The 24,955-nt window shown below is 38.7% G+C and overlaps 2 protein-coding genes across 6 annotated transcripts in view; one reads left to right on the top strand and one right to left on the bottom strand.

The window, feature by feature from the left end:
- Positions 1 to 334: 334 nt before the first annotated feature.
- LOC129270804 (E3 ubiquitin-protein ligase Midline-1-like) lies at positions 335 to 6,161 on the top strand. Its single transcript, XM_064106466.1, has 3 exons — positions 335 to 1,408; positions 2,186 to 4,919; positions 5,090 to 6,161. The coding sequence occupies exon 2, from the start codon at positions 2,263 to 2,265 to the stop codon at positions 4,240 to 4,242; it is 1,980 nt and encodes a 659-aa protein (XP_063962536.1). The 5' UTR covers positions 335 to 1,408; positions 2,186 to 2,262; the 3' UTR covers positions 4,243 to 4,919; positions 5,090 to 6,161.
- A 5,329-nt stretch (positions 6,162 to 11,490) lies between these two features.
- LOC129271763 (S-methyl-5'-thioadenosine phosphorylase-like) overlaps positions 11,491 to 24,955 on the bottom strand; it is a 15,878-nt gene continuing 2,413 nt past the window's right edge. The window contains exons 2-9 of one of the 5 annotated variants that reach the window (XR_010295118.1): positions 22,834 to 22,920; positions 21,514 to 21,572; positions 19,869 to 20,139; positions 19,029 to 19,268; positions 18,516 to 18,638; positions 14,054 to 15,453; positions 13,247 to 13,987; positions 11,491 to 13,073 (exon numbers count right to left, since the gene is read on the bottom strand). Coding sequence is in view for 1 of the 5 variants with exons in the window: in XM_064106726.1 (XP_063962796.1) it covers positions 15,427 to 15,453; positions 18,516 to 18,638; positions 19,029 to 19,268; positions 19,869 to 20,139; positions 21,514 to 21,572; positions 22,834 to 22,920 (807 nt within the window). In the remaining 4 variants the exon portion in view is untranslated. Of the gene's footprint in view, positions 15,454 to 18,515; positions 18,639 to 19,028; positions 19,269 to 19,868; positions 20,140 to 21,513; positions 21,573 to 22,833; positions 22,921 to 24,955 lie in introns of all 5 variants that reach the window. The other 4 variants (XR_010295120.1, XR_010295117.1, XR_010295119.1 and 1 more) reach the window with 4 other exon arrangements.

Raw genomic sequence — 24,955 nt, 5'->3', positions numbered from 1 at the left:
TTTATCCGACAAGTCCCATTTTATCCGACAGTTACCATAGTAACAGTACCTCTCAGCCAATCAACATCAGAGAAAGATGTCAGATCTGACAACTTGTCGGATGAAAATGTTGATGAAACACTCCCCAGAGAACCTCGAACTTTCTTCAAGTTTTCTTCCCCCTTGCTCAGTTGCTTATATGAGGCCCAACCACGCACCCCCTGGGTGTGTCATGGTTACGTCATCATGACCAACAGAACAAGCAGGAGAGGAGGCATTTCATGAATACTTTTGCCAGTGATTTTCGCTGACTAATTGCTCTCAGCCAATCAGGTGCAAGGATTTTCAGTAGCTTATAACAACAGTCGATGACAAACACTGGCAAGATTCTTCATGAAACCGGCTCCCCGGATAGTGACCTAGTGCACGCTTAATCGAGGTCTCGCTCGATGCGAAAAATACAACGCGGCCTTCTTCTCGATCTGAGAAATAAGTCGCTCCTTTCCTTTCCCGCCTAAATTCTCTCGGAAATTAACATCCAGGGCCCTGTGGATATCGGATATTAATGATGATTATCGATCAATCTAACTTGATCCTGTCTGGTCGTCTGCTTATCCTGAAAACACGACTGGCGTATTACCTTGTTAATTCTCCTGTAAACCAGTAGATCATGATCAGAATTGGTCTAAGGAACATCCCGATGTACTTTGAGGAATCTTAGGCCTGTCTAGCTGAAAATATGGATAATTCATAGTCTTCGCTACCATTTCATTTTAAGAAACTATATTGAAGAACAGTAATCAACCTGATCTAAGGACTATTATGAAGTCGGAATATCATTTTGAACGGTGGATCGAGACAATGGATAGAATAATTTGCAAAGGTGTCGACCTAGAAAACTGAGATAACTTTTATATGACAATCTCTCCGTTTGATTAAACGCAAGGATGTGGTACAGATACATTCTTTCCAAACGTAGGCCTACATAAAATATTGAAGCCAGCAGGCATCGTGGAGCTTTCTTTGGGATGATTTTCGTCAGATCATGTAAATGAATAACGAAACTGATGTTTTACCATGCAGTTCGTTGCTATCCATTGTCTACAGAAAAGTTTTGGAATCGAAGAAATTGTACTTTCACTGAAGATTTTAGTTGTGATGCTCCGGGATTGCACAGAGATCAGCATCCTATACTGAGTAGATTGGTAATTTGTTTCGATCCGGAGCTCTCCCCTGTGGAAGAATAGGAAACAAAACGAATAACCTCTGTCTGGAGATAAAACAATGTCTTAAGTTCTTAATCGCTTTTATTGATGCTACACAACTTTTGCTCGAATTGAAAGTCAAGAGCTAAGCTAAGAGAAGAATATTAATTTCTAGACGAACGGCAGAGGAGCTAGAGAGACGTATAATAGTGATTGTAAATCAGGTAAGTGGAATAGTGAATTATTGCTGTTACCAAAATTGTTTTATCCGGAAATTAAAAGGAATGTGACGGGGGATTCAAACTGTGATGAATATACTCATCACGCCCCTTAAATCTACGAGTGTGATAATTGGAACAAGATATCGTTGTTACCATACACCCTGCCAACGGTTGGTTACAAGAAAGGTGCCCGTAAATCCCTTTCATTAGGGAGATTAACCAACGGAGAAAAACAAGATTCGCTTATCCAGTGTATCACTTTCGAATTTAAAGTCACTTCTTTCATATATATCATCAGGACCTATACATTCAACGAAAGACGCTTAAGCACTATAAAAATTATGGATGGTTCTAAATATAAAACCATTTAATTTTGGAATGCCGGGATGATCTCTACTTTGGTAAAGGCAGGGTATAAGGTTCTGGTCTAAACCTTCTTGGATGAGATCGTCTGGTTAGATGTAATATGTATTGCAAATTCCTAGTTACCTGTGCTCTCGTATATTAGCTTCATGTGTTCTGTATAAGGTTCTTTATGATAAACACCTTTGTCTTTTAAAGGCGCCTATATAGGTGCAATTAATGTTGGTTTTGCACTTGATACATCTGAATACCAAATACAAAATCTGATATTTGTTATATTTTGTAATGTATGTTTGTTTCATATTTCAATTGTCTATTCTAATGAATTTTGTATTGCTTTGTTTGAAATGAGAAAAATATAAACAGAAACTGAATTGAAAGTGATAACACACTCCATTTTACTTTCTCCATATGCAGGTTGATCGACAAGCTCTTTAGTAAAGCTTCCTTTACCGCTCACTGCAAACCCACGGGTGCAAACCAAGCAGATCAGGATGGCATCATTGAGGCGAGTCACAGCAGAAAACTTGAACTGTCCTCTCTGCATGGACACCTTCGACGAAGCAACCCTTCTGAGCTGCGGCCACACCTTCTGTCGCAAGTGCTTGACGAAATACGACGAGTTTCACCCAGACCATGCTGACATGCATTGCCCACTCTGCCGCGAAGCCACACCTTTGAATGAGAAACGAGTGGAAGGGTTGTCCTCCAATGTGACCCTGAACGGACTGGTTGGGGATATCAATCGGATCTCGACGGGCTTACACCACGACGATGAGTCCAAACCAAGGTGTAACCTTTGCCAGCCAAAGTCGATGAGCGATGACCACCAGGAGCAGGCCATTGCCGTGTCATTTTGCCACGAGTGCGAGGGCTATCTCTGCGAGAGTTGCCTCTCGGGGCATACCCGAATGGTGCATGTCTTCGGCACCCACCGCACCGTCTCTGTCCAGGAGGTTCGGAAAGAAAAAGAGCGGGACAGTAACATCGCCAAGAGCTGCCCCGAACACAAGTCCGAGCAGATGGACTTCTACTGCCAAGACTGTGAAGAATTCGTCTGCCACAAGTGCACGGTGGTGAAACACTCTGGAAGAGAACATTCCATCAAGGATATCACTGAATACGAGACGGAGACGCGACAGAAGATCGATATGCTGGTCATGAGGAGCTCGGTCAGGAGGGCGAAGATCGAGAAACATATTGGTGACATCAAGCAGGAGGAGAAGCACATCCGGGTCATGCTGACCAAGATGGAGAGCGAAATCAATCGAGCTTATGATTATAAAATTAAGCAATTGGATGAAAACAAGCAGGCTTTGCTTGAGGAAGTCGCTCGGGTCGAGGCGATGTATTACGGAAAGCTCATTGACATGACGAAAACGGCACGTTCACTGGCCAAGAAAATATCCGTTTCAAGTGAGATGATTTCAAAAGGTAAACGAAAACCTTTGTTTGGTGAGAGTCGTGTCGCTCATAACAATCTCTATCGAGAACTCGACGTCGTCCTCGGCGAAGAAGTAGACATGATGGCGCCAAGCAGACTTCGAGACCTCACGGGGAAAACATGCTTTGTCCCGTCAGCAAGCGATGTCATAGACCTCGGTCAGATCGGCGCTCATATTACTGGATGGACGGTGGTCAATGAAATCGACTTGCCGTGTGATGATGCTATGAACGGTCTCGCAACCATGTCATACGATAAAGTTGCAGTGTCATATTTCAACGGCGGTGTGGATTCCTTTAACATCTACTCTGGCGAAAGAAAGTTGTTGATCGAGAGCGACGATCGCGGCACCCACGACATTGCTTTCCTCAGCGACGGCCGATTTGTCGCCACGAACACTCGCCGCGTTCTGAAGCTTTTCAATGCCGATCAAACGCCAACCGACATCAGTTTCGACACGCCCTCAGAGACAAACGGACTGACAATGCTCGACGTCGACGCCCAGGACCATATCTTTATATCTTTCTGGGATCTTAAAAAGATATTCGTCTTCTCGCCAGCAGGCGGGAAGCCTCTTCGTGTCATCAATACCGAGCGAATCCCTCGTCAGATTTGCACGACGTCGACTGGTTCCATCGTCACTCAGAAACTCGGCAACATCACCGTGCTCGACGAGGACGGCAACATCCAGTGGTCGGTGACGAAGAGGAAGGGATACTTGCACCCCGCCGTCAACGATAAAGACCAGCTCTACATCGCTTGCGTCCGACCTTCCGACCAGTCGCTCTCCATCGAGCATTACACCTTCGGCGGCAAGCACATGGGGACAGTTCTCAAGAACGCAAAGATTGAGATTCCGTCGCGACATTGGTATTACATGACCTTCATGTCACCTTCATGCATCGCTTTCTGCACCCCTGGCAAGCTCTACGTCATTCAGAAGTCATTGACCAGGACGAAAACTCTTACTGAGGTCATCTCCCCGACAACATATGAGATCGATAGCGAAATCAAAATCTGTAAAAACTAAATGTGGATATTAGGATATATCAGCGACGTTTTGGCCTAAATCTGGAAGAAATTTGTGTGATCTTATTTAAAGCAGCAGTAGTAAATCATACTTGGAGTAGTATTCATCTGAAATGTGGCAGCATGCTTGTGATCTCAACATAGTTTTCGCTCAATTTCACATCTGGAGAATAACGAATAACTGATGTGTGATGCATGTTGACATCATAAACGTATCTCGACTTCATCAAAAGGATACCGATTTTTACTGAACTATCCCCTATTTCAATATCGGAAGGAGTGTCGGTGACGTAAATACTACTTCATCTTTGGCCAACCCCTTTTTTTAACAAAGACCAAATGTTCATCTGTGATTCCCTTTTCTCATCTCTGACGTTTTTCATGCGGGTGCAGTTTATATATATTCTGGAGTGTTCACATAGCTTTTTGTAAAGTTTCGAACAACTTTACGAATGACTGAATTGCAAGAGTAATAATTGAAATTTGTCGGCATGCTCTTTGTTAAACAAGTGTGTTAATACAAACAAAACTAAGTGTGGCAAAAAAAGGGCGGGGGGGGGGGCCTTGGTCAACCACCTTATCATTGTAAAGTGATACAAAAATTTTAAAAATAGAGGAGAAAGGGAAGAGAAAGTGTAATGGAAGGAACGCGAGTATTGACAAAAGTGTGCTAGTTATGTAACTTTGTATAATTTACCTTATATCATCTAAAGGAAAGAAAACTGGGACCCGTAACAAAAAGATTAGCGATCAATCGCTAAATGAAACGGCCTATCAATATCGTTGTTGCATGCGCGTTTTGCTCAGTAGACTGACTGGAAACCAATCAGATTTTCCTTTCAAATTAGCGATTAATCGGTAATCTTTGTGTTACAGGGCGCATGTGGAGTCACTTTTAGGTCTCCTTGGCCTTGCCAACCCCAGCCCTCACCCACATCCATCAAATTATCATGGCGCCTAAAAATGGTAAAGTCTTCGGGCATTTCAATTGAAGAGTCGATATTCAATCGCTTGTAGAGTTGTTAATGGTAACTTAATGCATAGTTTAGCCTTATGAAACAGACCCCGGATATTTCAATGTAGCCCAAAATGCATGAGCGGAAAACTTATTTTAATTTGTTTATAGTTATATGCAATGACGGTGACGATCATATTCGTTCTTCGAGCCTGATGATATTGTTGGATTTCTCTCGTATTTGTAATGCATGAACATTATGGTACAGTTGCCAATGGGGCGACATTATTCTTACATTTTCACATTTTGATGTTATAGACATGCATGGTATTTGATGTGTTCATACCCCCTCCCCCCCAAAAAAGAAGAAATACTTAGAAGTGATATTGTGCAAGCATTTATATGTCCCAAAGTCTTCATGCTTTGTGGGTGACGAGATGGGACCGAAATTGTTAAATTATTTCATTTTCTTTCGGAAATCTGGTGCCTGTTTCATAACTTGCTCATGCATGACCATGATAACTTGCCGATTGCCATGATTATTCGTAAGTTCGTAACTATCATCATAAGCAGGCCCTGCAGCCAATTGAAATTAATGTTCCCATGATAGTAGCTTAATGCCAAAGTTGCTACGCTCTGAAATTCTTTATAAACGGCATCCGCACAAAACTCCTTCAACTTGTCTCGTTCCATTTTCGCATCAATGCTATACACACTAACGCGACAGTCACACCAACGAAGGAGATTCCAAAGCGATTGACGATATGCCATTCGAAATAATATTAGCTTTGATTATCCTGGAGCTGGTTTCGATGGTTTGACTGTACAACATAAGAATAATCGACAGGTAGCCATTTGAAGAGATGCGTTGTGGGTGGTATAATTTTCGTAAAAATAACAAGATCCCTTTCAATTAATTATTTTTTTCTCTCATTTTGACGAGAAACTATTCACTTTTATGCCGCATACAGTCCTCTGATTATCTTTACAAATTGGAGTATATTGTTTATAATTTATGGTGTATGGATGAGAACGACAATGTGAGGTAGGTTTTTTAAAGGTATGGTTTTGAGTAGGAGATATCCCTAACACTTTCAGGTGTCTAAATAATCTGCTTAAATGCTCAGGCTTCTGAATATTTGTGCCCATAAAATTGAAGACGTATATTTGGGGCTCTTATTATTGTTTGGAAGCTCAGGGGAGCGTTTCAAGAAAGGACTTGTCAGACGTTTTATCCGACAAGTCCTGTTTTATCTGACAGTTATCATTTAGGAACTGTGCTCCTCAGCCAGTCAGGCAAGGTCTAGGAAAGTTGTCAGGGACCTGTCTTACAAAGAGTTACGATTGGTCCGTTCAATCACAACTATGGACGGCCAGCAACGTCAATTACATCTATTACGCATGTTTGTTCAACATTTTTTTCTAACTGATGTATATGTATGCATTCATGGTTTTCTTGAAAATTCACTGTGCTTCTTTTTGTTTACAAAGGACATTGTGCAAATTTCCTTTAGAAAAAATTATGGCACTGATGGATTTTCATAGAGTTACGATTGATTGGATCGATCATAACTCTTTGTAAGACGGGGTTCTGTTTTATCTGACAGATACCCTAGTAACCGTGCTTCTCAGCCAGTCAAAGTGTAGGAAAGTTGTCAGATCTAACAACTTGTCCAACGATAAAAATTTATTAATGAAATGCTCCCCAGGAGTCAACGCCGTAAGAACTGTCTGGTTACCCCCCCCCCCCTTCTCAAATTTGAGGTCACTTCTGTCAAACTTGTCAGACAGGCTTTGGTACTTAATACAATAATTATCCATACCTGAAATATCTCTAAATAGGTAATTCAAAGGATACGAGTCTTGTGAGTCATTGTGATCAACCAACATAGTCTAGGGGAGCACCACAGGGATGAGGGGAAGGGGGCGACCACCCTCTATGAATTTTAAGTAGTGAAAAAAAGGAGATTAAAAATAGAGTAAAGGGAACAAAGGAGGAAGAAGGTTTATATCCAATTCGTCCGATTGCCAACTCGTCTACTATCATTTGGTCTATCATCAGTTCGTCCACTATCCACATGGTCTAATTGCCAATTCGTCCACTCACCATTTCGTCTAATAACCAAATGATCCAATAGCCATTTAGTCCATATACCATTTGGTCTAATTGGACTAAGTGTTAATTGTGCAAAATGAATGAAAATGAAATGGATATTAGACCAATTGGTTATAAGACAAAATGGTCATGGGTGAAATGGTGATTAGACGAAGTGAAGATTGGACCAAATGGTTATTGGACCAAATGACTGTTAGACGAAATGTTGATGGACGGAATGGCATTAGACAAAATGAAAGTTGACCATGTGGTGAGTGGATGAGTTGGCAGAAGACGAATTGATCAATTTACCTGAAGAGTATGCCTGTTAACCCCCCCCCCCCCCGACCTGGGCAATGAAACTCTATAATACCCCGTATAATTTAATGCATTTAACTTCATGCACCTTTAGTTCATCTTGCCCCACCCCCACCTCAAAATATCCTTGAGCATTACTCATCCATCATCTCTTCCTCTTGCCTTGCACATTTCTTCTTTCCGGTCCTGTGCCTCATCATCATATTTCATCTGCTAGAACACCATGAATTGACATTCACCCACCAGTTTTTTTTTTTTTTTTTGGGGGGGGGGGGCAGGGGCATTTTTTATTGTCATGAAATTTTAGATGATATTTAAGTGCTTCATGTGGTGATTGGATGGGGGGGGGGTGGCTTGTCAGAAATTTTCCCCTTCTGACGAAGTTCCCCATGTACACCAATGCACTCACCTTAATCATGAATTTAAACAAAAATGTGGCCGGTACTCGCTTTTCTTTTATATACAGTGCGTCCCAAAAAAAAACTATACACTTTTGAAATGGCTGCCAAATAAAAAAATGTAGCACTTTGGGGAAAAAGACTTACATATATGGAAAGCCAATAAAGTCAACTTTCAAATGACACCAAAAAGTTGGAAAACTATTCAGGCTTGAGCGAGCACTGCCCACTGAAACAAAGGGTATGAAAATTAGGGTGGGCTGGAATTAGCCTTCCAATTTATGTCAGTTTTTGAGAGGCAGCAAATCCTTTCGAACTTGCAAAGTTAAGGGCGTTGTGATAAATTAATGATCAACCGTGACCAGTTTTGGTTGCATAAGCAAATTTAATAAATTATTAAATTGAACTTTAATGCATGAGTGAACACAAATTACACTTTTTGGGCAGCATTTCAACTTTATTATTTGGATCTCTTTTTGGGCAGCATTTCAACTTTATCATGTGGATTTCAGCAATGTGTTCATGGGAGTCGGGAGAATAGGGGGTGAGATAGGACTTAAGTGGGAGAAGTAGGTTGATGGAATAAGGCTCAACAGAACATTCAGCCCCTGCCCCCTCCCTCTTTCCCGCCCTCCCCTCCTGTTAAGAGACTAATGGCTATTGTCATGTACGCGTGAAGTCCAGAGCAGAATGTTGATTTAATGATTAATTCTGAATTGGGGCATCAACTTTTTCCTATCAATCATTTAATCAACAATTTATCAGTAAATCAACTCATTCAATGTGCAATGTGATCAATCAAACATTAATTTTTTTCAATAAATTATTTCATTAATCATCATAATCATTAAATTTCTTGGTAATCATTCAATAACAAAACTGACCATCAGCCACCGGTCACTTGGCAGTTATAAGTTTTGAATACGCTACAATCCAGGAAGTGAGACAGAGAGAGAGGGGGGGGGCTGGGAAATGGTGGTGGAGAGGGGAGGGTACATATGACTTTTAATTTGTAATTTTTAAAGGACAAAAAGAAGAGGAATGCCCTTTTAACCAAGTCTTAGCATATCTCGCCCTCTTGCTTGTAACAGGTACCATCACATTAGTCTGACTCTCACGAACACACTTCTGAGGTCCACAAGATGAATATGCTACTCTAAAATTACAATTGCTGTTCACTCATGATTAAATTTCAATTTAGTAACTCACGCAATTTAGTAACTCATGAAATTTGCCTAAGAAACCAAAACTTATCTCACTCATTAATTTAGCTTAGCAAGTTCCAAAGGACTAACCACTCAAAAAAAAACTGTAAGGCTAATTCCTGCCCAGCCTAGCCGAGCTTAGTCTCTCAGGAGAGAAGCGGGGGGGGGGGGGGAAGATGGAGAGAGGGGTTGCTAAATGTTCTGTTGACCTTTATCCCATCAACGTACTTCACCTACCTAAGTCATATTACCCCCTCTTCTCCTGACTGTCATGAACACATTGTTGAGATCCACATGATAAAGACAAAATGCTGCACTAAAAATTACAATTCATGATCACTCATGCATTAAATTTCAATTAAATAACGCATTAAATTTTCACAAACAATAAACTGATCACAACTGATCTTTAATTCACCAAATAACCCTCAACTTTGCATGTACCAAACAAAAAACCTGAAAGAAATTGGAAGGCTAATTCCGGCCCACCCTAATTTTCATACCCTTTGTTTCAGTGGGCAGTGCTCGCTCAAGCCTGAATAGTTTTCCAACTTTTTGGTGTCATTTGAAAGTTGACTTTATTGGCTTTCCATATCTATAAGTCTTTTCCCCCAAAGTGCTATATTTTTTATTTGGCAGCCATTTCAAAAGTGTATAGTTTTTTTTGGGACGCACTGTATATATACACATATACATTTTATATATATCATTGTTTTTCTCCTTTTTTATCTCACTACTTCTCTTCGATCTCATAGAATCTCAAGTGTCTGATGTATGCTAGTAGAAACAACCCTTCGATTCACTCACTGCTCTCGGACAATCTTGCCCAACCACATCCTCCCAACTCCATTCCTTTCTTGCCTGCTCTTATTCCATTGTCTTCTATCTTCTTCCACTCTCCTTCCCTCTCTACCTCACCTCTCTCTTCGTGTTTGCCCTTTACCCCTTTGTTACACTGATGCCTCCACCAAGGGCGGAAATCTCTCCCCAAAGATAGGGGGACCAGGGACTGGAAAATTTGACAAGCAAGCAAAAAAAAAGTTTATCACCCCAATATAAGGTCATTTCGACCAAACTAATGTTGACAAGGAAAAAAAAAAGGTTATCACTCAAAAAGTAAGTCATCTCGTCCAAAATACATCTTTTATTTCGATTTTGAATGATGTATTTCTTTCCATCATAAAAGACCAAAAATAGTAGGGGGGACAGTTGATATTATGTCCCCCCTACTATTTTGGGTAGGGGGATGCGTCCCCCCCCCCCCCTTGGGATTTCCGAACATGGCCTCCACCCTCCTCTCTCTCCATCCCCTTAGCCCCCTCCATCTCCACAGGGTACATTGCCAATTCGTCTACTGCCAACTAGTCCATTCACCAAATGGTCTACTTTCATTTAGTCTAATGCCATTCCGTCCAACATTTCATCTAACAACCATTATTTTGTTCCAATCATCCCTTCGTCTAATCACCATTCGTCTCATAACCAGTTGGTCTAATATCCATTTCATTTTCATTCATTTTGCACAATTTACACTTAGTCCAATTAGACCAAATGGTATATGGACTAAATGGCTTTAGACCAACTGGTTATTAGACGAAACGGTGATTGGATGAAATGGCAATTAGACCATGTGGATAGTGGACGAACTGATGGTAGACCAAATGAAAGTAGACGAGTAGGCAGTTGGATGAATTGGCATTAGACGAGTTGGAAATAAACTCTCAACAGCCAAGGCTAGCTATCTCTCATCTCCTCAGCTCACCTATATCTCCAGCCCCCCCCCCCCTCTCTCTCTTTCATCTTGACCCTTCTCTTGCTACATTCTCTACCATGTCATTGTTTCAGGCAAACAGTTTCAGAAAATTTCTGATTTGTGATGATCCCTTCTCCTTTCAATGTAAATTTCACCATTTGCATATTTTTTCATGTTACATTTAAACCTCTATGGCCCGTATTCTGAAGTCGTGTTTAATTTAAACTCTGGTTCAAAGTTGTGGTTTAACTATGGATAGCCAATGGTGGGATAATCATCTTACAGTCAAATTTCAAATGTATCAGAAGGATAAATAAGATAGCTTTCTTCACCATTCACAAATCAATAAAGAGCACAGTAAACATAAAAAAACATACAATGTAAGTAAAATTTTGACATTTTTGGCTTTCCATAATTTTAGCACAGAGTTAGACCATGGTCTAAGTTAAACCTGAGTTCAGAATACGGGCCTCTGTATTTAGAGAGAGAGAGAAAGCTGAAAATATAAAAGAATGAAAGACAAACTTGATCTCTCACATACTGCATCTGTATAAAATAACTAGGTCATCACATACCACAATATTTTCTTGATTACAAGTATATTTCTGATATAAGGAAAATAAAAGCATTAAATGCTGCTGATCAATATTACATAACCGTGTATATTCCACATTAAATAAACCATATTAAAAATATTATAAAAACAAGCATTATATGCATGTTCTACACATAATCTGGTATGCAATAGATTACTATTATGCTTGTACTATACTACAAAGAAATCCATATTTACCACTTGATGGTGTTAATATTATACGGACCAATGTTACACTCAAACAAGAATAGGGGTTAACTGAGTTTCTTAGTTTTATCTTTATGAGACTGAAGTGAACATATACAGTCATTACTCACTCATTATTCTCAATCCTGAAGAATGTTGTTATTTTGAACCATATCATGCACCTACTGAAAGTAGTCATGTTAAAACTGTTAATTTGAAGACTGAAAAATTAAGTACAGAAGTTTTTTTTAGAACATCTTTAGTGTAACTAACATTTACAAGGGTATGTTACTCAATGCTTGATGCCTGATCTTGGAAAAAGTGAAAAAAAAGTGCAATTTGTGAAGTTAGAGAAGACAATTCTGTGTTACATAAGCTCACTTTATGTCTACTTTACACAGTGGAACATGTTCTTGTGCTAATAAATGACATAATTTCAAAATGAATGAATTTCCTGAAGTGTTCTAAGCCCCATAAAATCTTGACAAATGACCAAATATACCTTTTCTAAGTAAGGTCTACACTATATTCAAGGCTTCACACTAACTTTTTTTCTTGGTGGCCCGATCGGTCCACCAAAATCATCACTTTCATATTCTTGGTGGCCCTAAAACATTACAATTTATCAAAATTATGGTTGCCCGACTGGGCCACCAATTGCAGGCTTTTACAGAATTTTGTGGCCCGACTCTCATTTTTGGTTGCCCGGGCCACTCCTAATGTCGAGCACTGCTTTATTGCATTACAATAGAACAGTATGCCGTCTTCGATATCTACCTGGAATTTCTGAAATCATTAGTAAAGTAGCAAGTATAATTATGTGCACATATTTTCAAATTATACTTTTTTAGGTTGTCATGTATGTATTTGTATGTTTTACATCCTAAGTTTTGTAGCAATATTCATCTGCAGAAGTACAGATTTCTGATGACGTTTTAGATTGTGAAATAAAGAAAAATAAAACAGCAATAAACACTTTGCCCTATTCAATATTCTTTCTCAGAATGCAATCTCTTCTTATATAATATATTAACAAAAGATAATTCAGCTCATCCTGGTTCCAGTTTGTGCTTTTTGGATCAAAATGTCAATTTTGAGAAAATTAAATCTGCAATATAAAAATGTACAAAAAAAAAACCAGTACACCATTGAGGCTTAAATATGCAAAAACAACTTATTACATTTGACTCAACTTTTATAAAGCTCTCAACAAATACATGAAAGCTAATAAAGCAATCAAAACTGCATAATTTTTTAAAAAGAAGATTTTATCTCACTATGGTTAATATTCCTCTTTGGAATAAAACATAGTACATCATCCTAATACCTCGGTCACATTTGCTCTACAGCAGCCATACGGCGAGTCGAAAACAGCTGTTTTAACCTTTTTTGTACCAGCTTCATATAGGTGGTTTGAATGAAAATGATTAAAAGGGCTGTTTTCGACTCGCCATAAAGAAAATGTGACCGAGGTATAAATCTAATGGCACATATTCTGACCTCTGCAGATTAAGTCTGGGTAAAAATTATGAGAAGTTGAAAGTTAAAAAAAAATGATTACATTAGCATGTAAACTGTCTTTAATAGACTCTTTCCCATGTTTAAAAGGTGAAGAACATTATTGTATAAAATCATTTACACACATTTTATAATGATTTGTGGGAACTTAATTAATTTCTTGAATCTTGATGTCTTTGGCATATATTCCAGTTCTGGGAAGCATTTCACTGACTGCTGTTGTAAGCTAGTGAAATCCTTTGAAATGATTGGCTCAGAGCAAATTAGTTGGCAAATATAAAGGATTATTTGCTTCATGAAAAACTCCCCAGATGGATCAAGAAACAATCTATACCATGTTGAATGAAATTTACAATCGATCTCCTCTTTCACCTCATGTGAAATACTGTACAAACACGATCATGTCTATTTGCCACATGTATACTACAGTTTTGAAATAAAAATATACCATAAATACCTTCAAAATCTTTTAACACTCTCCAAAAAAGGGAAATTCTTTCCTGTTTCAAGTTAAAATAATGTTGGTTAAAATAATGTTAAGTATAAAAGTAAAATGCAAGGTAAGAACAATAAAATATAGAATTAGATAAACCAGATCGATTGGGGGGGGGGGGGTTCATAAAAGAGTCAAGTATGATTTGGAGTCATGTTTAAATGTCGATGTACGGATGGGGCCCCGTTTCATAAAGAGTAACAACTGTTGTAAATTTGCCATTATGGCAACTACCATGGTAACCTTGATTTTGATTGGCTGCTGAGCCCTGTTACCATGGTAGTTGCTATAATGGCAAAGTTACAACAGTTGTATCTCTTTATGAAACGGGCCCCAGATATGTAACATGCAACAATAATTATTAATACGCAGTAGCACACGTCCTCTTAGAATGATATGACCAATGTCTTAGTTCTAATTTCATCATCATTTTGTGCTTCTATCAGACCAGGAAAAAATAATGCTGTTATATCAAGCAGCTTTAGTTTCGGACGATGGATGCTTCGAAAACAATCGAAAACTATAACCCTGCTGTCAGGTGTAACAAGTGTTTCTGTCCTGTGAATAATTCCTTTTGATTTTTGAAGACCCTGACGTACTAAAAGCATATCAAGTTACCTGGGGCCCGTTGCAGAAAGAGTTGCAATCAAACCCAACTCAAAAAATCTTGCGCAACATGATTTTCAGCCAATGAAGCACCCGTATTCGGGACTTGCGCTTGATATTTTGACTTGCGTTTAAACGCAACTCTTTCTGTAACAGGCCCCAGGGGACCATAACACAAAGCTTAGCGATAATCGTAGAACATTCTACAATGTACAATCAATCATGAAAATCAAGTGTATGATCAATCGCTAACCTTTGTGTTACGCTGTAACTGTACCCAGGTTTATCAGGGTCAGGTTGTCGCTTTCAACGCATTGCTGATTTAACCAGAGAACAGTCGTAAAACTGGAGGAACAATGAAACCTCAAGAGTTGAACGGATGCGGAGATGGTTATGTGTCGATTTCCTTGGCATCGAGGCATCATCATCCAAAACGAAAGCTCCTTTTTAATAATAATATGTGATCAGCCACCCCTAAACCAATAATAAGTTGCCAGGAAAGGTTCTCTGTAAATAGCTAAAACAATAATTTGGTTTTCAATATGTAAAAAATTGAAAATTAGCTTGTCTCAAAGATTTACTCTTCTTCTTCTTCATACTGTTTTCAGCAATTTATCATTGGTTTTGGGGTGGCAGGTTTAATATATGGTTTGTCATAAGATAAAGTTACTTTATACATTCCTAAACCCCTCCTGATGTCTTCATACATATCATACATCAGTATTGAAACAATCATTTCGTTAGTCAGCCATAACTGATGGAAGTAAAAAAGAAGTAAATAAATGTGTGCTTTAATACTTTAAGACGTGTAATACCTCCTTGAAAGCAAATCCATAGAAATAGAACATTTTTAACAACCTCGTGTCAGCTATAACAGAAGAAAATTTAAAATGAGCAAATAAATGAGTTAATCAGCAATATCAAATAGCACATTATTGGAAGAAATTCCATGGCAAAAGTACATTTCTATGACCTTATGCAGCTAAGTATACAGATTTCTTATGACCTTATGCAGCTGTAGTTATCTTGAGCTCTTGAAGCGGTTGGATGAAGAGCGGATGAATCACATAATGGCTTCTTTGGCTGTAGTCTGTGAGAAGAGAATGAAAATTAAAAAAATCAGGTTTGTCACCAATGTAAAGTAAATCATTGCCATATGGCCCTTACAGAAGAATGAATTAAAGGTGCTAAAGAAAAGAAAGGATAGAGACAAGCAATTTAAAAACAAGTGGAATGCCTCTGGCTGTCTCACCTGCATCGCGCGATTCAATATAGCAGCAATGCTGACTTTGAAAACTACTAAAAAATAATTATTCACAAAAAACACCATTCATATAATGATACAATACTACGTTCATTGACATTTGACCTTGATCATGTGACCTAAAACTTGTCAGTGATACTTGATTACCCCTATATCCACATTTTATACACTACATGTATATCTATAAACTTTGAAAGTTATGACAGCAATCTAATAATTACCTCTAAAATGGCCAAAGTTCAATGACCTTAAATGACCTTTGACTTTGGTCATGTGACCTGAAACTTGCATGAGATGTTCAAAGATACTTGATGACTCTTATGTCCAAGTTTTATGAACTAGACCAATATACTTACAGAGTTATGATGGTAATTCAACAAATACCCCCAACAAGGCCAAAGTCCATTGACCTTTGACCTTCGTCATGTGACCTGAAACTCGCACAAGATGTTCAGTGATACTTGGCTACCCTTATGTCCACGTTTTATGAACTAGACCAATACACTTACAGAGATATGATGGTAATTCAACAAATACCCCCAACATGGCCAAAGTTCATTGACCTTAAATGACCTTTGACCTTGGTCATGTGACGTGAAACTCGGACAGGATGTTCAGTAATACTTGATTAACCTTATGTCCAAGTTTCATTAACTAGGTCCATATATTTTCTAAGTGATGTTGACATTTAAAAAACTTAACCTTAGGTTAAGATTTTGATGTTGATTCCCCCAACATGGTCTAAGTTCATTGACCCTAAATTACCTTTGACCTTGGTCATGTGACCTGAAACTCAGGCAGAATGATCAGAAATACTTGATTAACCTTATGGCCAAGAAGTTATGCTGTCATTTTAAAAACTTAACCTTAGGTTAAGATTTGGTGTTGACGCCGCCGCCGTCGGAAAAGCGGCGCCTATAGTCTCACTCTGCTATGCAGGTGAGACAATAATTGCCTCAAAATCGGTTACGAAATGAGAAAGTCATGAAGGTTGGAAAAGGCTCCATTTACTTTGGTGATCTTCAAATTGTTAAAGTACTAGTAGTACATTAAGTAGCTCAATATGTTCAACATAAAATTTCACAACACATGATTCACATTTCTGTTCTGAAATTGGTATGAACATGGCTCAAATGTTTGTATGAACACAGCTAGAATATTTCTATGAGGAGAGCTAAAATCTATATTACATGTGGTGCTGTAGAGGGCATCCAAACCCAGAGATGGAGATGTGTGTTGAAATACCAAAGGAAACTGACTCAACCTCTTCACCAAGATGTTATCTCCCCCAAGCAAAATTCCAAGGACAGTTTCCTGACAAGCTTCTAATATCCAATGACTCATCACCGCATCTCACCCCCTCTTCAAAACCCTCATGCACTCTTTAGGTGGTTTCAGACCGCCTCGAAGTTCGTCAGTTCCAGGTATTCTCTGATCAGAAAATACCAGGTATTTTGGTAATGTGAAAGCAAACTACGCGTAACTTCCCCGAAAGAAAATACTTGCTAAATAGTAGGTACTTGGCGAAATTACGAGAACTTTCGCGGGGATTTTTCCAAGGTCGCAGGTATTTTGGCAATGTGAAAGCAATTTACGGGAACTTTTAGCCCAGCGTGTCGTTGGGCGCGGGTGCCGTGGGTGGCTGCTGGGCTAGTGGTTTTGAATCTCGCGCCTTGCCTGCTTATTAGACCATACTGCGCATGCTCCTAACTTCAGGATTTTATCCCGAAGGATATGTTTCGGGGCGGTGTGAATGCAGGAATAATTAATGGGTATTTTCTAGCCTAAAAATGTTCTCGTAATTTAACGGGGATTCTTGTGATCGAGGCGGTTTGAAACCACCTTTTGAGATGAGGAAGAAGCTCCTTTAAAACATTTGGTGGATAAAACATCCAAGTCATTTTATGACACACTTCCCAGGTATCAAGAAGAGGAAAGGGGGAAGAATTGGGGGGGGGGTAGGGATGCATACCCTCAGTCTGGTCTGGATCTGGGATAAGAATGAGAACTTTGACCCTTCTGAGCTGTTTTTTAGATTATACATGTATTTTCCTATATTTCTTGATATTTGAATTGTAGACACACTCAAATGGAAATGCTGTTTCTTGCATTATGGAACCAAAAATTGTCTTAAATAAGCATTATGAATGCTTGAAAAGTGAGTGGCATTTGATCATGATTCTTTTGGTAAATTGCCAATTCGTCTATTGCCAACTCGTCCACTCATCACATAGTCTACCTCCATTTAGGTCTAATGCCATTCCGTCCATCAACATTTCACCTAACAACATTTTGGTCCAATAACCATTTCGTCCAATCATCACTTCGTCTAATCATCAGTTCGTCTGCGACCATTTCGTCTTGTATCTTTTATTCATTTGCCTAATTAACACTTAGTCCAATTAGACCAAGTGGAATATGGACTAAATGACTATTGGACAAACTGGTTATTAGACGAAATGGCAACGGCAATAAATGGCAATAAACCGGAGGAAGAAGATGATGAGAGAATGGGGTCATGTAAAGAAATAAAATAAATAGAAAAAAGTTGGAAGAGAAAAAAACACAGACATACAAAAATAAAGGAAAAGGAAAGTAGAGGCTTCACACAGGAAAGAAAGAGGACACAATTAAGGGGGAAAATGAATAAGAAAATAGAAGTCAAGGAGCAAGAAGGAAGAGATGGAAAGGGAGACTGGAAGAGGACTTGTCCTTTATGGACTTCACCTCATACCACGAAAGAGATTTCTCACTCTCGTCTTTCTTTTTTTCTCGCCTTTCAATTTTCATCTCTATCGCTCCAACCATCCAACAGACCTTTTCAGGATTAACTGTAACGTTAACCATTAGCATCTTTTACATTTATGTTAAGTCTATTTTTCTCTTACTTCATGTTCTTTGATGGTGTCTGTCCAGTCCTCTGCGGCTATTTTTGGAATGACATCGAGCAGTACCTTCTTTCCGTTTGCAGCATTCATTTTGAACGTCTTCAGCACAACCTCTACAGTTACCTGATAATCAAGGTTAAGAGGTTACAAATCATTGTTCGGCAGGTAAAAAGGCAATAAGACAATATTAATTGCAAAAAATGTTACCAAACACTATATCATAAAATGTTACCAAACAAAAAACAATATTTTTTATAATATCGATAGGCAATATTGCCCTTTCATTTGCCGAAAGACAAAATATAATTCGAAACTATCGTTAATTCATTATCTACAAATCAATACCCACTACAACACATCTGATAATTTTGCTTTTTCAGATTGCTTTACCACAAGCCATTTTTTGGTCTCCATCAGTCAAAGTCCAATTTCAAATAAACAACAATTAAATAATCAAATACTATAAGGTGAGACTAAACTTAAAATCATCCACTCTACATGACAATGACTCACATGTTCTCCAGTCTCTCTCCAGCTATCGTAATCCGTTGGCAAGGCGATGGCGGCATAGCACAGCCCCTGTTCCTTGGCCAGGATGACCTCCGGGATAGTGGTCATGTTGATCACGTCTCCACCCAGGATGCGGTACATCTTGCTCTCGGCTCGCGATGAGAAGCGAGGCCCTTCAATAGTGACCACCGTGCCCTTGTCGTGGCACGTCAGACCAAGCGATTTGACCGATGCAATCAGATGCTGTGAATTTGAACATTTTTTTATCATGATTATGTTGATAAATCAAGGCAACACGATATGACCAGAATATTGTTGATAATGAAAAGTTAATCACTTTCATAATGGGATATCTCGCATCTCACTGAGCGGCAAATGCTTACGAACGCCTCGAAGTTTGGATTCTCAAACTTTTCTGACAAGCGTTGCAAACTCTTACAGATTATTGTTTGTGATATCAAAATTTATTTGCGAACTTCTTTAAATCGGAAAGAAATGTTAGCAAACTTGAACATTTTTTAATCAGTGGGTCTTATATTGTGGTCATCTAATTGCTATCATTGACGAATAAAAGAGAACTTCAGGGTTATCTGTTTGAAAATGCTCATGGCTGTTCTGCAAATCCTAGCAAGTGTTTGTGTAAAAATAGATATACAAAGAAATTTTGAACTGTTTGCAACAATGGGTACTTTCTTCCAACCTTTCATGAACCTTTTGGGCTCTTTTACAAACCCTGGAGAAATGTCAAATTCACTACGTTTGCAAGCATTTGCCACTCAGGGAGATACCCCCTTTATCCTAGCTAAATGAAATAACCACTAGGTCTATAATCCGGGGCCTTACCTGTCTGGTTCTTTCACAGAAAGGAGAGTGCATGGCGATATGTGAGATACCCTTAGGGCTGCCCTCCTCTCCGTCGTAGTACGTCTGCTGCCTCTTGTATGTCCGGTCGATGAACTGGTCCGGGACCACGATATGCCCTGGAGCGATCTCCTCCCGGAGAGATCCGCAAGCCGTTGTGACGACGAGGTGCGTACAACCCTCCTGCTTCAGGGCGTAGACGTTGGCGCGGAAGTTAATGTTGGAGGGCATGACATCGTGTTTGCGTCCATGTCTGTTAAGATGATAGATCAAAGAGGTGCTAATAAGTGTTGCTGGGTCTTTAAATAAAACCACTACCAAACATGGGTAAGAGGTCGAACGAACCCTTGATATGTCAAAATACATGAAAGTGGTTTGGATTTTTGGCCAATGAAAATTGAATCTGTTTCATTATATGTGGTACATCAGGAGAGCTGCGTGAGTCAACCACTTGGGCCATAGAAGATAGTATGGGTCATGAGGGAGAAAAATCAAAGTTATAACTGAATAGTGAGTGACACAACGTTTGCTCCGGTCTTAATATCTCAGAGGGCATAAGGTTAGAGTTAGGATTGTAATTAGGATTGTAATAGAGTATTTGGTTCAGAATAATGTAAAGATAAGGATTAGGGTTTATTAAGTTTGGAGGTTAGATTTCATGTTTGGCCTAACATGCAAATTATCCATTGGAGCAATTGTCACCAGAGAAAACCTTGTGGAACACTGATCATGGAACAATTATAATTTAATGAGGTCAGTAGGCAAACGTCTGAGATCACAACCCAGGAGAACCTTAGGCTTTGTCAATTCTTTTGTTCCTGTTTCAATTCGTACATTTAATAGCCATATCTAAAATAGTATGCAGTGGTCGACCAATCTCTAAGGATTAACGAGAATGAGTATCTCACAATAAGGACGCAACTTGCGCACATGTATTAGGAAAAACACAAATTATCTTATCCACCATTTCATGACACAAATAATGATTTTCACAAGCTACTGTTATAAGCTACTACAAATCCGTTCATCTGATTGGCTGATATCACATTAGTCTCTGAAAATCACTGACAAAATAACAGGGCTTGAATTCTGAATTCAAAGGAGCAAGGCCATTGTTGAATAGGGCACTTAAAGGAAAGGGACAGCAGTGCTCGCTTAAAGGGGGCAAAGGGCATAGTAGAATGTACTTTTCGATGGGACACATGTAATAATAATAATAATATAGGTATATTTACCCAGGGAAGCCTCTTCAGTTCTGAAAACTGTTCTCCCAGCGGGCCCTGCTATTATTACCCCGGCTTTACCTGGCCTAAAGGCGCTCAAGCATTCAAGGAATTTCTTCTACCGGGTACCCATTCACCTCACCTGGGTTGAGTGCAGCACAATGTGGATAAATATCTTGCTGAAGGAAATCACACCATAGCTGGGAATATTGTGATTATAGGATTATGTACTGGATTACCATAGGTCACCAAGGCCTTGGGCTAAATAAGGTCACTTATTTTGGCCTTAATTCTGAAAATATATGGAAGGGCATCGGAGGCCATGGACTTGGGTAACCTTGGGTTAATTTGATTTTAAGTCCTGCAAAACTTTTAACGAAGTGCTCCCATTTGTCAATGTTTACCTGGCTAGAAGTACACAGTCAATCCCTTCTATCTGGCCAATGATAAGAGCATCTGAAGGCTGGATAATGCAAAAGAAATATAAGACACAATGACATAATTTACATCCAGAATTACACACACGAGTAACTGGAATGGTGTTGAAGGTAACAAAAGTGGGTTCAATGTTAAAACAAAATGACAGGTATCAAATGTTTTATTAGATAATTAAGTGGATCTTTTCTTTTATTTGATAAAGCTCTTAATCTCAAAACAATTAACAGTAGTCTCATTCTGATCTCATCCTGAAAATGATGGATGGATGGAAGTAATGATGGAAGGATGGGTGGATGAATGGATGCACGAATATGAATAATCAATCAAATAAATAAATACATTTAAATAAATAATCACCAGTAAGAAGATCTATACGTTGGCCAAAGAAATGACTTTTGATGCATGCGCAGCAAAACGTATCATTAGAATCCACTTTCTCATCTTCACAAAAATTAGGGTTACACTTCGTAATTCCGAAGGTTCTTTATTCCGAAGGTTCGTAATTCCGAAACACGTAAATTGCCTATACCTCGACGTTCGTTAATCCGAACATTTGTGGCGTTATTCCGAAGGTTCGATAATCCGAAAACGAAATAAGGTTCGTTAATCCGAAAACAAAATAAGGTTCGTTGTTCCGAAGGTTCGTTGGTCCGAAAACGAAATAAGGTTCGTTAATCATTTCGTTTTCGGACTAACGAACCTTCGGAATTTCGAACCTCATTTCGTTTCCGGATTAACGAACCTTCGGAATTACAAACCTCACTTCGTTTTCGGACTAACGAACCTTCGGAATTACGAACCTTCGGAAATATGAACCTTCGGAATAACGAACCTTCTGAATATCCGAACCTTCGGAATAACGAAGCTTCGGAATTACGGTTGTATGCCAAAAATTAGATGTAAACCAAATTGCCTTTCACCCTTAAACTCTGTACATACATCATACTTGCACAATCAATCCTATTTATAAAGACCACCCAGTTGAGACAAAAAGTCGTCTTTCTTAGCATATAAGTCTTCATAAATTTGGCCCTGATTGCTGGCAAAATATCTTTTTTTTTCTTCAAATTTTCAGGGGCCACTTTTCAAATCCGATTTGTCTAAATCTACAACATTGGATAGGCTTTGACAGTAATTGAATGGGAAATTTTAGCGGCCCTTTCTTTATTTTCTCTTTTGAGCATTTTGTGAGCCCCCATGTAATGTTTTCCCTGTCTGGTTGTGGTTTTACCCGAGGCTGCCTCAGACCGTATACTGAGATTTAAATCTTAAAAAAACTCACATACCTTTCCATAGGGTGTTTCCACAAATTTTTCTTGTCTGGAATGAAGAATATCAGGATCATCAATCCCTGATCCTCCGATAATTCCAATCTGAAAGAGACAATAAAATAAAAGACAACAATAAGAATCATGAAAATGAGAGGTCATTTCAACAACAAAAATTATCACACTTTATACGTACTTCATATTATACTGTCTACCATTGATGCTCCCATATTCCTCAATTTCTTTAAAAAAGAATGATCAAATCTTTTTTTTATATTGGGATCGTTCAGCCCTGATCCTTCAATGATTCCAATAGAAGGAGAAAACAAAGCAAAAAAGAATGTTAAGAATTGTGAAAATCAGATCTATAGGTCATTCTAAGAAAATTACCACAATTCATATTTTCATATTATACTGTCTATACCATTGATGTTTCCACACTCCTAAGTTAAAAAAAAAATAAACCTAGGTTTTTTTTTCATTGTCATTGGACAGTGGACAGCATCTGTGAGAAAAAGAATTGGAAAAGGGGGTGCTTTTAGACCTCTAGACTAAAAAAAAATTTGCAAAAATGAGAAAAAGCCCCCTAATGATGGCCTAAAACGCAAATAGAGTATACAAAACTTGGACAGCTGCACAAAAATCCTTGTTTCGAGTGTGCCCAAAATTAGTTACAAAATCCACATTTAGAGTCCTATAGTGGTCTGCTCTTGAATCCTCGTTTAGGATGCTTTTCTCAGGACTATTCTCACGGATGCTTTTCTCAGAACTATTCTCACCGATGCTGTCCACTCACTACAAAAAATCTAAAGAAAATCAAAATCATGCCAACAGATTTCACTCAGTCCTAGCTAACTGTTTTCCTTCAGCAAGAAATTTGTTCACACTGTGCTGCACTCGACCCAGGTGAGGTGAATGGGTACCCGGCAGGAGCAATTCCTTGCATGCACTGAGCGCCGGTGATGGTAGCTTGAGCTAAAGCCGGGGTAATAATAGCAGCGCTTTGTATCCTCTGGTAAAAAGCGCTTTATAAATCCAGCTATTATTATTATCATTATTATTATTATAACTGTTAGTCAAAATCATGAAAATCAATTAAATTATAACGTTTGAAATTCAGACAGATCAAGAAGTGGCCTAATCAATGTTCCAATAAGTGATAATCACAACACAAATTCAGATAAGATAATCCCTAGTTCCCTGTCTGAGAAAATGAAAACCAGTTTGTAACTGACAGTATCGTTAGTTAAAAAAAGAATATTGCTGACTTTTTAAAGAAAGTGTGCTGTATGTTGCATAGACACAACAAAAGGGGGGTAACAGGGGTAGGTGGCCATGGGGGGAGGGGGGCAAGAGCCAAAAAATTTCCCGGTCATATCATGATGTGAACAGGATTTCCATTATTTTGTGCACGAGCGTTAGGGCGAAGCTCTATGGCGGATAACACGATGAGTAAAAAAAAAAGGGGGCACAGCACATTGTGCATGTGGCAATGGTTTCTTGGAAAATTCCCAAATGCATTTCATTACAATCTTACTTGGTGATAGATTTTGACATGATATTTAGTAAATAACATAATATATGTCACTTTTCTGGTCCTTTTCTTTCTTTTCTTTGTTACAGAAATTATGCCCCCAAACCCTTCCACTTAATTCAGTGCCATGTGGATGGGGTCCAGCAGCTAATATCCAAGAACCATAAGACGATGAAACCTACTTTTTGGCTGAAAAAAGGCTCTAAAAATTTGTAAATTTAGGTAATATCACCATTTATCTCTACAAATAATCGTTTAATAAAAGTACTAATTTTAAGAAAAACAAATTGCCTGCCCCGAAAAACATATGAATAGACACCAAAACCAGAGAAAAAGACCATCAAATAAAGAAGTTGTGGCCAAAAATGTGATTTTGGGGGTTCTGGCGGCCATTTTGGATTTTGACCCGGCACACTTTTTTCTTGGACCCCCCCAAAAAAAAATATTGTCATTTCATGTTGAGATAAGGTAAAAGGAACACAAAAAACTGTTGCCACAGTAAAACCAAATATCACCCATTTATAGCCCACTCCTATTTAAAAGTGACAAATTTTCATCAAATAACCAACAGATGACGAAGCAGAGACAATAAAATCGATAACTGTA

The sequence above is a fragment of the Lytechinus pictus genome, chromosome 11 (genome assembly GCF_037042905.1).
Source record: "Lytechinus pictus isolate F3 Inbred chromosome 11, Lp3.0, whole genome shotgun sequence".
Taxonomy (NCBI): domain Eukaryota; kingdom Metazoa; phylum Echinodermata; class Echinoidea; order Temnopleuroida; family Toxopneustidae; genus Lytechinus; species Lytechinus pictus.
This window is presented reverse-complemented; position numbering and strand designations above follow the sequence as displayed.